At 45.5% G+C, this 15,101-nt stretch overlaps 1 protein-coding gene across 4 annotated transcripts; it reads right to left on the reverse strand.

Moving 5' to 3' along the window:
* Positions 1 to 6,951: 6,951 nt before the first annotated feature.
* On the reverse strand, positions 6,952 to 10,488 carry RBM3 (RNA binding motif protein 3). 4 transcript variants are annotated; one of them, XM_054566470.1, is made up of 7 exons: positions 10,383 to 10,488; positions 9,677 to 9,796; positions 9,346 to 9,452; positions 8,591 to 8,696; positions 8,396 to 8,495; positions 7,823 to 7,901; positions 6,952 to 7,515 (listed from the first exon to the last, which is right to left on the reverse strand). In XM_054566470.1, the coding sequence occupies exons 2-6, from the start codon at positions 9,777 to 9,779 to the stop codon at positions 7,844 to 7,846; spliced, it is 474 nt and encodes a 157-aa protein (XP_054422445.1). In that variant the 5' UTR covers positions 9,780 to 9,796; positions 10,383 to 10,488; the 3' UTR covers positions 6,952 to 7,515; positions 7,823 to 7,843. The 4 variants fall into 4 exon arrangements, with proteins under 4 accessions (XP_054422445.1, XP_054422444.1, XP_054422443.1 ...); XM_054566469.1 differs by having other exon boundaries at positions 7,819 to 7,901; XM_054566468.1 differs by having other exon boundaries at positions 7,823 to 7,904.
* Between the last annotated feature and the right edge of the window lie 4,613 nt (positions 10,489 to 15,101).

The following is a 15,101-nucleotide window of genomic DNA, read 5'->3' on the forward strand; positions in this document are numbered from 1 at the left end:
TGACTCAGTGAGGGCTTTAGGGCCAGTCTGTGGGCCTGAGAAAGACTGGACTGTGGGCTTGGTACGTCAGTCCCAGGCAATATAGCTAAATGGGTACAGCCCCTGGTTCCTCCCTTTTTTTTTTTTCCTGCTAATACACTGAATTACATCTCATTGCTTTTCAAATGTTAAGCCACCCTTGCTTTCCTGGGATAAGCCCCACATGCTTTTAGTAACAGCCTGCAATTACTGAGCTCTTAAAACATCCATCTAGGTAATTATCACAGCCACCCTAATGAGGTAGGTGCAACACAGCCCCGCTTTGAAAGTTAGGAAAATGACCCCAAAAGGGGTTTACTTCTCATGGTCACAGAAGTAGAAAGTTTTACAACTAGCAGTTGGACCCAGGCAGGAAGTAGAACTGGACTAGGTTTCTTATCCTGGACACCAGACACCACTTGGTAACCAGCCAGCAGTGTTGACAATAGTGCCCCATTCCTTTCTCCCCTCTCTCTCTACACCCCCCTGCATCAAGTCCTAAGTCAATTTTCTCTCCTGTCTCTCTTCCAACCTCCTGCATTGGTAGATCCACACTGGAATTCACAATGGCCCCCAGCTGCTCTGAGGAGAAGCTGATCTCATAGGACTCCTTTCCAACTTCAGCCCTTGTGGCTCTTCCTCAATCAGGGTATGTTCCAGCCACACTGACTTAATTGCACATCCTTTGAAAACTGCACAAACTATTCTTGGGATCTGGAACACTCTCTTCTGTGTACTCACGCAGTGAACATGTTAACTCATCTCATAATACTAATTCCAAGCACTCTGTGCTAGGTACTGTTTTAAGCACTTTACAAACATATAAAACCTTATTTAATCCTCACAACAGCCCTATGAAGTTGGTACAATTATCATCCTGTCACAGATGAGGAAATGGAAGCAAAGAGTTATCTGCCCGAGATCACAAAGTAAGCAATGGAGTTAGACTTGCATCTAGGTCACCTGGTTCCAGAATACTTGTTCTTAATCCCTACACTATCTATTTTTTAACCCTCACCTGAGGATATGTTTTTATTGATTGGAGAAAGGGAGAGAGAAACATCATTTGCCTCCTGTATGTGCCCTGACCGGGGATCAAACCCGCAATAGGTATGTGCCCTGGCAAGGAATCGAACCCACAACCTTTTTGGTGTAAGGGACAATGCTCTGACCGAGCCACCTGGCCAGGGCATCAATACACTATTTAACACCAACTGCCAAATTGCTCCGTGTGAGCTCCTCTAGTGTACCTTCTTCCCCCCATTCTTGCTTGATTTGTCAGCAGATACTTTCAGTTCCACCTTCAGAATTTATTAAGAATCTGCCCTGGCTGGTGCAGCTCAGTGGATTGAGTGACGGCCTGCGAACCACAGGGTTGCTGGTTCAATTTCCAGTATAGGGCACGTGCCTGGGCTGCAGGCCAGGTCCCCAGTGAGGGGCACACGAAATGCAACGACACATTGATGTTTCTCTTCCTCTCTCCCTGCCTCCCCCTCTCTAAAAAAATAAAATAAAATAAAATCTTTAAAAAAAAAGGAAAATATTCTTAAAAAAAGAATTTATCAAGAATCCGACCTCTCCTCTCCATGTCCACTGCCTCCACCACCTGGACTACTACAGTGGCCTCCTCACTGCTTCTGTGCTTATCCCCTCATGTGTCCTCGCAGCAGCCAGTGGGTCCAGTGGGTCCTGTTACAATCCAAGTGAGCCCAAGGCCCTCCTCTGCTCAGACCTCTGCTGTGGCTCCAGCTCTCTCAGGAAAAAAGCCAAAGTCCTCCCCATGGCCAGTGAGGCCCCACAGGACCAGGCCCCTGTCACCTCTCCGATCTCCTGTCCTGCCCCCTGGCTCTCTGCTCCTGCTGCACTGTCCTTGTTCCTTCACACACGCCAACCAGGCTCCCACCTTAGGGCCTTTGTACGTGCTTCCTTCTCCTTCTGCCTGTAATTCTCCGTTCCCACATTTGGGAAAGGCTGACAGATTTGGCCAGTAAAGAAACAAGCCCTTGTTCAATTCAGGTGTTTGCTACTTACATAGACAGCAAAAGCAAGAACAGTCACAGATGCCAGCTCATGTTCCTCGTGTGGGTAACACTGAAACACAAGGGGCCAGTTGACTACAGCATGAGTGGTATGACACCCTGCTGCAGAGAACTAATTCCACACTAAGCAGTTCTATAGCCTGAAGTTGGGGGTGGGCGGAGGAGAGGGACAGAACACCTCTGACCTCACCAGAACCTTAGGCGGTGAGAAACTGTCTCATGACAGCTTCTTTGGTAGATAGGGAGGTTAACGAGAGCTGGCCTGGAAGCTTTTCCTCACAAGCCTCCAGTGCTCTGTGTTCCAAAGATCACGGAGTGTTCTGCCAACACTTAGATCGGCTTGCCTACCTGGCTTATGTGGAGATGTGCAAGGCAGCCAGAGCGCTGTGGTGGAACCATTGTCCTAAACCAGATATCCTCCTTGTTTGCTCTCCCTCTATCTGCAGGTCTCAAGTGTAAAGTCCCCTCCTCTGAGTTGCCTTCCATGACCACCCTGTGTAAAATATATTACATCACTCCCCATCGCCCACTTTATTTTCCTTAATGCTTGAGTTACTAATGTTACATTATGCACCAATTTACTATTTTATGGTCTCTGGACCCCTCTGATACATGTGTGATTCCTGAAGGAAAGAAATTTGTTGTATTCTTTGCTGTGTCCCTTCTATTATCTGGCACATATAACATTTACTGACTACATCTAACTACCGGACACTGTTCTAGATGTCCCCCATATCTTGACTCATTTAATGGGTATTATCCCTCACATTACAGGCGAAGACACAGGTGTTTAGATGCCCTGGGTTTTGGAGGAGGGAAGGCAGGACCTCTGGTGCTGGGCAAACAGACGACCCTTCTGTTTGGAGAAGCCATAAGAGTCATGACGGGTGGGGAAGAAGGAAGGAGTTCTAGGGTCATTGTCTGGAAAATATTAACTTAAGGAATACCAGATGTCAAGAAATAAAAGCTAGCATTTATAGACCAGGGTGTCTTGAGGCCCTTGGAATAGAAATGCCTACAACTACGGAGAGGGCTTCGGGAGACAGGGTAGGCATTCAGAAAACAGATGACAGCTACCTACCTCCCATGCCAATGTGGAGGTCCAACAAATCACACCTCTAACAGTTTTCTTTTTAACCTTTTATTATGGAAAATCTCAAACTTAAACTAGTATTGACAGAATGAACTTTCATGTAACAATCACCCAGGTTGAACAATTATAAACAGAGCATTTTTCAAACTGCAGCCTCCATAAGCATCTGAATGGTTTCAGTCCAGCTGACTTTGTTAAAATACAATAAACTGAGAAACATTAAGGAACTTTGCACATTTCATTCATTAAAGCTTTCACTTATACAAATGGGTGGACTGGACCCCAATGAAGAAAAATGTATTTATTACCATGGACTGCAGTCATAAAGTTAAAAATAGACCAAATTCTGTGCTTGGAAAACTATTAAGAACTAGACAGAGTAAAGGAAACGTTCAGAGATGAGTTTTACTTAAAGTTTAAAATTCAATTTAAACATCTGACTTGATGGTATATTGGAAATGTCTATGCAAAACAATGCCATGGGTTTTTACAAGTGTCTTAAGACCTTTTCACTTTTAAAAAAGATTGTACTTATTTTAGAGAGGGACAAGAGGAGGAAAACATCAGTTGCTTGCCTCTCATACATGCCCCACTGAACCCACAATCCAGGCATGTGACCTGACCAGGAATCAACCCAGTGACATTTCACTTTGCAGAACCACACTCAACTGAGCCACACCAGTCAGGGCTCCATGGATTCTTTATCTATTTATAACAATTGAGAAGCCTTAATTTCCATTGTGCATTCATTGTATGTTGAAAATCCCCTCCTCCGCTTCGATCTAGAGAGACACTTCATAACCACTAACATTTTCCCAGTATATTGTATGTATATTCAACACTGAGTGGGAAAAATAAAGATTATGAAAAGCTTCAAGTGAGGCCTGTCACCATATTTGAAAATAATCTCTTTTGGTTTTCCAGATCTTGGGGCACAATGAATTACATGAGATCATGGTCCTTATGTTAGGCTGGGGAAAGGAAGGAGACACAAGAGATATGCAGCTGGCTAGGGACCTGGCATCATTTTTTTAAAAAAGATTTTATTTACTTATAGACGGGAAGGGAGGGAGAAACAGCAATGTGCCTCACATGCCCCCAACCTGCAACCCAGGCATGTACCCGGACCTGGAATCAAACCGGCAATCCTGAGCTGGCACTCAATCCACTGAGCCACACCAGCCAGGGCAGGACCTGGCATGGTTTGTCTTGATAAGCATGAGTGGTACGAATACTGGCTACTGACCTTTAAAAAATTCTACATACCCCTAGTATTCACAGCATCTTAGTTTAAAAGGTTATTTGAAAGTTTTCCACACCCCTACACCTACAATGGAAGAAAGGGTATGGGGGTATCAGAGACCTCCCCTGTTCTATATATGTTGCATTTAACACCCTTAACCCCACCACCAGCTGGGCACTATTCCTTTTACACACGCTGAACCTGAGACAAAAAAAAAAAGTTAGGAAGCAGGATCTGAAAAGTGATTCAGCTTGCATGGGGTGGGAGGAGCAGGGCTTGGGATTTACTCTGGACCTTGAAGTGTGTGTGTGTGGGGGGGTGTCTATGGGATGTTTGTAGATAGCTTTTGGTAAAAGCACCATCCAGAGCTTGAAAAATATTTGCTGCCCTCCCCAGTATGGCCCAGTTGATTGGAGCATTGTCCTGTACACCAAAAGGTTGGAGGTTCACTTTCTACTCAAAGCAGGTATGGGAGGCAACCAATTGATGTTTCCCTCTCTAAAACCAATAAATATATTTAGCCCTGGCTGGTGTGTCTTAGTGGATTGTGTGCCAGCCTGTGAACCAAAGGGTCACCAGTTTGATTCCCAGTCAGGGCACACGCCTGGGTTGCAGGCCAGGTCCCCAGTAGGGGGCAAGCGAGAGGCAACCACACATTGATGTTTTTCTCCCTCTCTCTCCCCCATCCCCTTTCTAAACATAAAATCTTATAAAAAAAAACCTAAAATCAATAAACACTTAAAAAAATGTACCTGTAGGCCAGGGATCTGGTCTTCACAGGCCTTGGGACACAGGTTCTCAAGGCGAGTGTTTGGGAGTTTCTGGTTTTGGTGGGTTCTTGGGGAATACACATATTAGTGAGATCCTAGTTAAACTGAAGCAGAGGACTAATAGGCATTTTTGTCAGAAAATTTTATTGATCAGCAATTTTAGTGCCAAAGAAAACCAACTGTTCTATATGCCTTTCCTTAAAGGAGAGATTGGGCCTCCCTGGGATGGACTACAAAGCACCTTAAACCAGGAGAAAAGAACGAGCTGATCAGTGTCATCCAAATATAAGAGGCTACTTATGGTCTTTATTGATGTCACTTAGGTATCATTTTGTTGCAGAACTTTATAGTTGATTACAGGATTCTATCTCAGGCCACACTGGCAGTGAGAACATTTTACTTCCTTAGGTGCAGGGGGCAGAGGAGCCCTTCCTCACCCCCTTATGAAGCAGTAATAGTGGTTGATTGCCTTGGCTTCCTGAAGGTCCAGCACAGAATGCCTTTACCTGGGCCTTGTTCAGTGAACTAGGCAGGACCACCTGGATGGAAGGGTCCTTGGGACCTGTCCCAACTAACTGGTAGACTGGGAAGCAGGCTGCCAACACAGGCACTCACAATACATGGACCGATGCTGTCAGTCTGGGTTCCTTTAACAGTACCAGGCTGGGTGGCTTATGCACAGAAATTTCAGTTCTGAAGGCTGGAAAGTTAAAGATGACACAAGCATGGTTTGTTCAGCTCTGGTGAGGGCCCTCTTCCAGAATCCCTCGTGTCCTCACATGGTGGAACAAAGCAGGGAAGCTGTCTCTAACATCATGATTAGAGTCCCACTCCCATAACCTCATTTAATCCAAGTTATCCCCCACAAGGCTTTTCTTCCTAATACCATCGTATCAGGGAGGGTTCCAACAAATTTTGAGAGGACACAATCAGTCCATTAATGTTAAGTCCCAGTAACGAGGAAATAAGGCAGTTTAGGTTGTCCCAGAACTTGCAATTTGTTGGTACTTAGTTCAACATCGGCCAGGTGGAAGCCATGGACACAACTGACTAGAAATTCTGGATGAAAGGCTAAAGCCTGCGGGACTCCAATGCGGCCACCAGAATCCTAAAAGGAGTAGAATTGAACTCATACTAGCTAGAGGCACAAAACCAGACCAGGCCACTGCCACCACCCGACTACTGAATCCCTGTGATGGAGGGTTTGGCCAACTAAGCAGTAATAGTGGCCCGTTGCCTGGGCTTCCTGAAGGTCCAGCACAGAATGCCTTTACCTGGGCCTTGCTCAGTGAACTGGGCAGGACCACCTGGATGGGGGGAAAGGTCCTTGGCAATGGGACCAAGCCAAGGCAAGGGACCGCTATTAATGGCTGTATATGCCTCTTAAACATGCTTTACCCTCAACAAGAAATGCTGATACATTCAAGACAATGAGACCATAAAGAAACCCAATTCCAGTTATTAGGGGACTTCACCTCATGCATACCCCGTTTTACTGCACTTCACAGACGTTGTGCTTTATCAACTGAAGGCAAAGCCCTCCACCAGCAAAAAGGTTATGACTCACTTTATAGTGAGACTCCACTACTGCTGTGGTGTAGAAATGAACAGAGTATGTCTAAGGTGCACTTGCATATACCTGAATCAGTCCCAAACTTTAAACTTTTGAGTCTCTGCCCACCCCACCTCCCAAGTAAATCCTTTGCTCAAAGCTTCCCTTCCTGTTGATCTTCTATTTTCAAATTACAAACTGGGTTGAATAAGGAAAAAGCACTATCAATATCAATGTTTTTCAGGTTTCATCTTTTTAATCAGCTCCATGAAGGACATCCTAAATGCTACACGAAACACAACAGGGTATTTTTTTCTTCCGGTATTAAAAAAATATGACATTCACAAGTATTGTAAGAAACATCTATATAGCAGGGCAGTGATCTTCAATTAAAAAAACACCACCTCTATGTAATCACGTTTTAATGTCTTGTAGTTACATTTGGAAATTGCTTCCTAACCATGGTAAACACTATGTATGTATTTAAAATGTCCCTAGATACACATTATTTCTGGTTGGGGGGGGGGATAAAGTCTGGTCACACTTTTTAAAAAATTTTTTTCCAGAACCAATCCTGAGAGCCCAAACTAAATGCCCCAGAATTTGTCTTTAAATGGGAGAAAAAACTAAAAATAAAAACACAAAACTTTCTAAAAGGTCTTTGACAAGCTACCTTGGGAGCTCAATTTAAAAATATGTTTATATACTAAAACAGATGTTTCAGTGCAGCTCCAAAACTCTTTATAAATACAGCCATTTGGAAGGATGATCCTGGATCAGAAGTTTTATTCCTTGTGTATCTGAGAACAGTAAAAAGGGGAAGAATTGTGATGCCAGGAAGGAACAAGCTGACATGCTGACCTCCTGGGGTTGATAAGGACACCAAGGACTTCTCAACAAGTACATACTCTCATCTCCATGCCCAGCAGGTTATAGGGAAGACAGGTTTTCAGATACCCCTCCCCTATACCCTGGCAGGCAGACCAGCCCTGACAGGCACTTGAGGTCAAGGGAGACCTATGGGCCAGGTGAGGTACATGCAGGCAGGGTAAAGGTAACAGAAACACAACAGGGTCTGTTCAGTGGCAATCTACAAGTCTCACCTACATTAGGTGTGCATGCCTCATCTCAGTTGTCATAATTGTCTCTGTAATTTCCTCCTGAGTAGCGGTCATAACCACCCTGGCTTCTGGGGGAAAAACACAGTGTTACAGCAATGTATCAAACACCCCCAGATAATAGTAAAAACCATACTTACATATTTCATCACATTATTATAAACTTCAATACTTGCAAATATTAAGTATTATTTAATATTTAATTAATATTAAAAAGGCTATATTAAGCACATGAACATTATGTAGAAATCACATAATTATATGGCATATGGTTTACACTGCACATTAAATCATACTAAATGTTACTGCAATAGACAATTAACGAGCACAGTAAAACAAACGTCCATATTATCACATACTGCAATTATAGTATCTTAAAATTTGTTAATGCATTATACATAACTCAAAATATACTTCAAACTTGTTTCATAATTTTCATTACAACTTGTAAAACAAGCATTAATAACACTGCAGTGAAATATATATATGAACACCCAAGCAGCCCAGTTCTTAAAGAGAAAGGCAGTACCACCAAGAGTGCCCCAAACCCTTGGTTACCCACCTGCCGCCATAGTCTCTGGACCTTCCATATCCGTATCCATATCCATATCCTCCAGGTCGACTGTCATACCTGCCACTCCCATAGCTCTGGTCCCCGCCACCTACAACAAATATTGAAAATTGCAACTGTCCAACACACACCATTAACAATTGGTTCTCCCTCACACCCTGTGATCAAACTTACCATTGTACTTACCTCTAGAGTAACTGCGACCACGCCCACGGGCCCCAAAGGCACCTCCTCTGGTTCCACGGGCTGACTTGCCCGCGTGGTCCACACGGATCTGGCGACCATCCAGAGACTAGGTGTGAGAAGACACAAAGAGGATGGCTTGGTGGTCACCCAGGGAAGTGGTAAGGAAAGAGTGGGCAGGGCAGGTGGGCAAAAGAGCCCAGAAACTCCTGCTGGGCACCAAGTTCTGGGTGCCATGTTCCACAACAAGCTCCTTTGACCAGAATGGCCTTATCAGGAGCTACAGAATCCCACAAAATGACCTGAATCCACCGTGTTCCCCTGCTACTACTTACATCTTGACTGATCTCAGGTGAGTTCTCCTCCCCACTCCTCTAAGCTGCCCAACTATTAGGGCTAGACAGACACCTCTCTTGGTTTGAGGCTTCAGAGTCCATGCCAGAAGACTCACGAGGTCCTCTCCGGGCCAGGCCCACAGGTCTGCAGACTCTACTACCTAAGCCCAGGGCAGGTCAAGGTCAACCATCCACGGGTGGCTTCTCGGCCTCATGCAGGACCCGTCGTCGCCTCCCAGGCAGCCCGGCTCTGTCTGCCGCTGCCCTCCACCCCCTAGAACAGAAGGCAGTCACGCTCCTGTGAGTGGGCACCGTGGGGTTTGGTGGCCGCGCTGCCCCTAGCAGACACAGAGGGAAAAACAGAAAGAATGGTGGAAGTGGCAGAGATGGGGGCAGGGCCCTAATGCAGGTAGAAGGCCTCACCTCTCCATTCATGGCTCTCATGGCATCTGAGGCATGCTCTGGATTGGTGAAGGTAATGAAGCCAAAACCCCGGGATCGCTGAGTCTCCCGGTCCTTGACGACGACCACTGGGGACGAGAAAGAGAAAATGGGTAAGAGGAAAAGTGACAAGTATCAAGTAGAGAATGGAACCCTCCCACTAACCTTCAATTAAAAGTTATCAGATTCTCCAAAGCCTAACCTACACACCTTAGACCAAGGAACAAAGCAAGGAAAGGAGTACATGAAAGCCTGGGGGCCCCAGACTTCCTCTAACCGTACCCACCCATTATGGGTCTGGCCCACGTCTCACCCTCAGAAATTGGACCGAAGCTGCTGAAGTGATCTTCCAGAGCTTGCTCATCGGTGTTGAAGTTGAGCCCTCCAACAAAGAGCTTCCCTTCTTCAGAGGACATGGCAGTGAATTTGAGTCCTGAGAGAATATAGAAAAGGGCGGGAGAACAGTGGGAGGGTGAAAGAGGTTGGAGGAGAAAGGATAAATAGGAAAGGGGGAGACAACAGAAAACAAACACGTAATTAAGGGGAAACCGAGAAGGCAGGCCCCAAAAGTCGGAAATCTACGGGGCTGGCTCAGAGAGGTAGCCATTTGGGAGCCTCCTTCGCGCATGCCCACAACCCCTGCCAACACGCCCGTCATTTTGTGACGCCGCGCAGGCCCAGAACATCCATGCGTTCACTCTGCTCCTGCAGAACAAGATGGCGGTAGTCACATGGGAAGAGCACCCCCCCTCCCCCGACCCCGCAGGTCTCGGCCACCGCATGGTCAATCCCGCAACCAATGCCACCAGCCCCTCCTCGCACTCCTGGTGCCTGGATACAGCGCGCCAGCTTCCCACCAAACCTAAAGTTTAACCTCGGAGCACGGGGCCCGCCCGTCCCAGAGAGGCCCAACCCTATGTATCCGAAGCCGCTACTCTTCCCACTTGCGCGCCTCGCTCTAGGACAGCGCGGCGCACACCACTGAAGCGAGGAAAGCCTCTTAAGTCGACAGCGCTTACCCAGAAGTTCAGTAAAAGGGCCAGATGGACAGCTACCGCCGAAGAGCAGAGGGACTGAGAAGGATGGGGCGCGGGAAGACGCTTAATAAAGTGTACGTGCCATACACGTCACTGAACAACCTCACGCGTGCTGATTGGCTGAGGCCAGCGAGGCGGGGGTGGGAGGAATGGACGGCAGAGCAAAGGAAGCGAAGTGCTCGTTAGCTTCCGGAACGGAGGCGAGCTTTGTGTGGTCTATGCATAGTGACGTAAGCATCTCTCCGGCCCTAGCCATCTTCATCCCTTATAACTATGAACCTTTTCTCACATCCCTTTCTATCCCTGTCCTCACTCCCTTGACGTCATTTTCCCATTGGTTCCGACGACTTTCTCATGACCTCAGTTGTCTTTTTCTAGGTCCCTGATGACATTATTACCATCCTCTGAAAACCTCTTTCACCTTCTAGCCCTCATATCCTTCAAGGGCCCTATGTTTTATACCCCAAGGGCCAGATATTTAATCCCCCACTTTCCATGACCCTTCACAGTTCTTAACATCAGACTCTACATTTTCTCAGTGTCTGATCCAGACTTCTACGTTTTCTCCTGTGTGCTTAACATCTAGCAGCCTGTCATGGTACCATTTTCCTTGGAATCATTCCTTCCCATTTCTGACTTCAGCCCTCATATTTACCTGACAGTCTCCTGAAGACAGTCTTTTGATTTCTCTGCCAGTAGACTGCCTGAGGTGCCTTCCACAAAACTGGATGTTCCAATCATCAGGGGAAGTAAACCCCAGTCCACATAACAATTTTTGCTGTCACTCAGGGTTAATGAGCTCTTGATCCACAGAAAGAACTTTGACAGTACGCAGTGGACTTATCCAAAGCAAGGTGTGTCTGAGCCTACTAACCACAATTTGGTCTTGTGCAGTCTTCAGACTATCTTAGCTACCTTTGCAGTGAATGGATTTGACAGACTTCATTTCTGAGCTCTCCATCCAGGAGGAATGGGTCAGTTTGCCCTCAAAGACTAAATTTCTCATCCGTAGAATGGATTTGCCTAGCTATCTAAGAATCAGCTAGCTCCCCACCAAAATACAGACTAAATTTGTCAACTTTCGGAGTACAGTATCATATGCATCCACAAAATGAACTTGTCTGGTTTTTGCCATATTCAGACCTTCTATGCCCAGGATGGATGTAAACAGATTTCATACTGTCCTCATACATACTGGTCTTGGATAGCCCTCAGCAGAAAAAAGAAAAAAGAAAAAAAGGTACTTGTTTGCCCTTCAGAGTGTCTGCCCTCTGATCATATTCCACAGTTCATGACACATTGTCATTTTTGTTCCATGCAAATCTCATTTTATTTATTCTTTTATTCCTGCACCCAAATATCATTTTCTTCCTCCCACAGTTCACCACTTTATTGGGTTTAATGTTATCTTTTTGTGTGACTTCATATAAAATCTACATTTTGTCTGATTTTAATTAAAGTAAATGGTAGTTACATTTTTTTCCCCCAACCAGCATTATGTTAAGATTTAGCCCTGGCTGGTGTGGCTCAGTGGATTGAGTGCCAGCCTGCAAACCAGAAGTTTGCTGGTTCGATTCCCCGTCAGGGCACATGCCTGGGTTGTGGGCCAGATCCCCAGTTGGGGGTGTGTGGGAGGCAACTGGTCAATGTTTTTCTACTTCTCTTTCTTCCTCCCTGCCCCTCTCTCTAAAAATAAATAAATAAAATCTTTAAAAAAAGATTTATCTGTGTTGTTATGGGTGCATCTAATCATCTGTTGCTTCTAATAGTTGCAGTAAATTCCAATGTGTACATCCACTGCATCATTGTATCCCTAGGTGCTTCCAACAAGAGACATTGGGTTGCCTCCAACATCTCCATTTCAATAAATAAGGCCTTGTAAATGCTCCCTTATGGGCCAGTGTGAAAATTTCTTTTGGATGTGTACTCAGAGAAGAATAAGGTGGGACATAGGGGATGTACATATTTAATTTTTGTAAGCAGTGCCAGATTGTTATCTGGAATGGATGGAACAATGTAAGCACATTCCCCTGCCTCCGTCAACACTTAGCATTGTCCAGCATTCTAAAATTTTTCAGTCTATTTGGTGCAAATTTCATTATTTTTTTAACTTGTACTTCAAAATGATTGATAATGATTTTGAGTACTTTTCACATGCTTGTCTGATTTTGTGTTTCCTCATGTAAATTGCTTGTTCATATCTATATTCCTGTTAGGCCAGTTCCCATATTTCTCTTGTTGATTTTCAGGGGCCCCTCAGTCCAATTACAAGTCCCTAGCTATACCCTTTCTTCATCCTTTCATTTTCAACATTTCTAAACCTTTGTATGTGTGTGTATACTGCTGGACCTTTTAAAATATCCAGTGAGGGATCTCTGTGTTCTATTTTTGTAATTACTATTAAAACTCCTGACATCTCATTTCATATTCTCCATTTACAGTGTTTTTCTGTCCCTTTTTTTCTACCATCATACTCATACCTAGTATTTTCTTTGGGCCTTTTTTTATATCTCGTTTCTGTTTTATCTTTCTTACATTATCTATTATACTTATTTAAAATCACTCACCTGTCCCAATACTTCTGCTTTATTATATGTCACCCAGTGTGGTAGCCAGCCTCCAATATAGCCCCCAATGATCCATGCCTCCTGGTATTCACATCCTGTGGAGTTCTCTCCCATGTTGCACTAGGGTTTGTCTATGTGACCCAGGAAATACAGCAGAAGTGATGGAGTGTCACTTCTGAGGTTAGGTTATACACTGTGGTTCTGTCTTGGTTACAGTCTCTCACCTATTTGCTGGGACCACATGTTGTGAGGAGGCCCGTGGAGGAGCTCAGGTCTCCTGCCAACAGCCCCATGTGTGTGCCATGTTTAAAGTGGGTCCTTTGGTCAAGTAATGCCTTCAGCTGACTGCAGTCCTGGCCGACAGCTTGACTGAAACCTCAAAAGAAACCCTGAACCACTCAGTTAAACTGCCCTCAAATTCCTGACCGTCAGAAACTGAGAAAATTGATTCATTGTTTTAAGCTACTAAATTTGGGGAGTAATTTGTTCTGTAGTAGTACATAATACATCCAATTAATTTTTCTCTGGAGGTAGTTATACTATCCCAGTATCTATTTATTTTGGTGCTGAGCTCACATTCCCCCTGATGTGAGCAGCTGTTTTGGTTAATAAAACATTAAGGGAAGGCCGAAGGCTAGACTCAACTCTGCTCAGTTACCTGGACTTCAAGGGAGAAGGGGATGTGTGGGGAGATAAGCCAGAGGGTGGACAGTCCCAGGCACCACAGAAACAGAGCTCTCGGTCCCATCTGCTGTCATACCGCCTGACCATTCCTATAGCAGGGCTTCCATCTTTAAACCCTCAGACGAGGCTATCTCCCTAGCTGTCACCACCAGCAGGGGGTTTGGTGCCGACACTAGCCCCCAAGACACCTGTACTGGTGGTAGGGATGATCTCTGCAGTGATGGGGCAGACAAGTGACTTCTCAGGGCAACATGGGGGAGAGGTAAGAGCCAGAACTTAAATCTCTAACCTATCCTGTATTGGCTACCTCCAGCCATCTGCCACTCAAAATACTGGCCAGTGAGAGACGGCCTTCCATTTCCCCATAGGTCCTCCTCATAGCTGTGCTAGTTTCTGGAACTTATGTTTCCCTCTGTGGTTTCTCTAGGATTCCTTTTGAGCAAGGGAATTGGTGATTTGTGCTGTTTGCCATCTTGGTAGGAACCAGATGCCCCAGTCAGTATCCTCGGAAACAAACAGAGTTTTCTGCCCTTCAGGGTTATCCCAGCCTCCTATTCACAGAAAGGACTCTTCTGGCTCTCAGAGATCCCAAGTTGCTATACACATAATTGACTTGTATTGCCTCTCAAATATATGAGGTCATTAATCATAGAATGCACCCAGGAGGATGTCAGCTGGTTACTGACAAGGGAGGGGGACATTTCAGGTCCTCAGAGGGCCAGATACCCCAATATCTTGGATGCTCTGTGGTGTACGTGTGTGGGGGTGCCTGAGCCTCTTGGATGTATTTGTTAGACCCACAGTCTTGGAACATCCCAGACACAGAATGGTCTTGTCCTGCTCTTCCAGTGACTGAGCCCTTACCTGAGAAATGGTCAGCTCCCCCTCCAATACTGGGATGTAGTGGGAGCCTTTTAAGGGTTTTCTCTACCTTTCCATGGCATTCTTAGGGACACAGATGAGATGACGACTACCCTAATGCCCCTCATCTCCGTCAGCATTGCCTTGTGCAGCAATTTCTGGCTAGAAACTGGCACATCAAGGTCACCGCATGTAGGGCTTCAGTTACCCTATCTATTGTCTGCCACATTCTTGTGGAGGACAGTACCTGACCTATGACACAATCTACCTTCAGAGAATGTAGTGGGAAAGAGGACTTTCTTTAAGTGATTAACTTCTAAATATGTAGGTGACTTCCTTTAGGGCCTGAGCTTTATCAGTGCCTGATTTGTTTGTCCACAGTCATGGGATGGAGAAGGCAAATGAAAGGTATCTGTTGGTGAAACAGTTAAGACAGGTACCCATGAGCTGGGAACCCAGTTTACGGCTTGGAGCCCTAGGCATGGCAAGGCTACAGTCCCTCGAGCTAGCCCTAAAGCAAGTGACAAGGACAGGAGCCCTAGAACCCTGCCTAGGACCGCCAGCATTACTGCAGAAGACTCACAGGGAA

Source organism: Pteronotus mesoamericanus, unplaced genomic scaffold (genome assembly GCF_021234165.1).
Source record: "Pteronotus mesoamericanus isolate MK-2021 breed Mesoamerican mustached bat unplaced genomic scaffold, CSHL_Meso_final contig_173, whole genome shotgun sequence".
Lineage (NCBI taxonomy): Eukaryota > Metazoa > Chordata > Mammalia > Chiroptera > Mormoopidae > Pteronotus > Pteronotus mesoamericanus.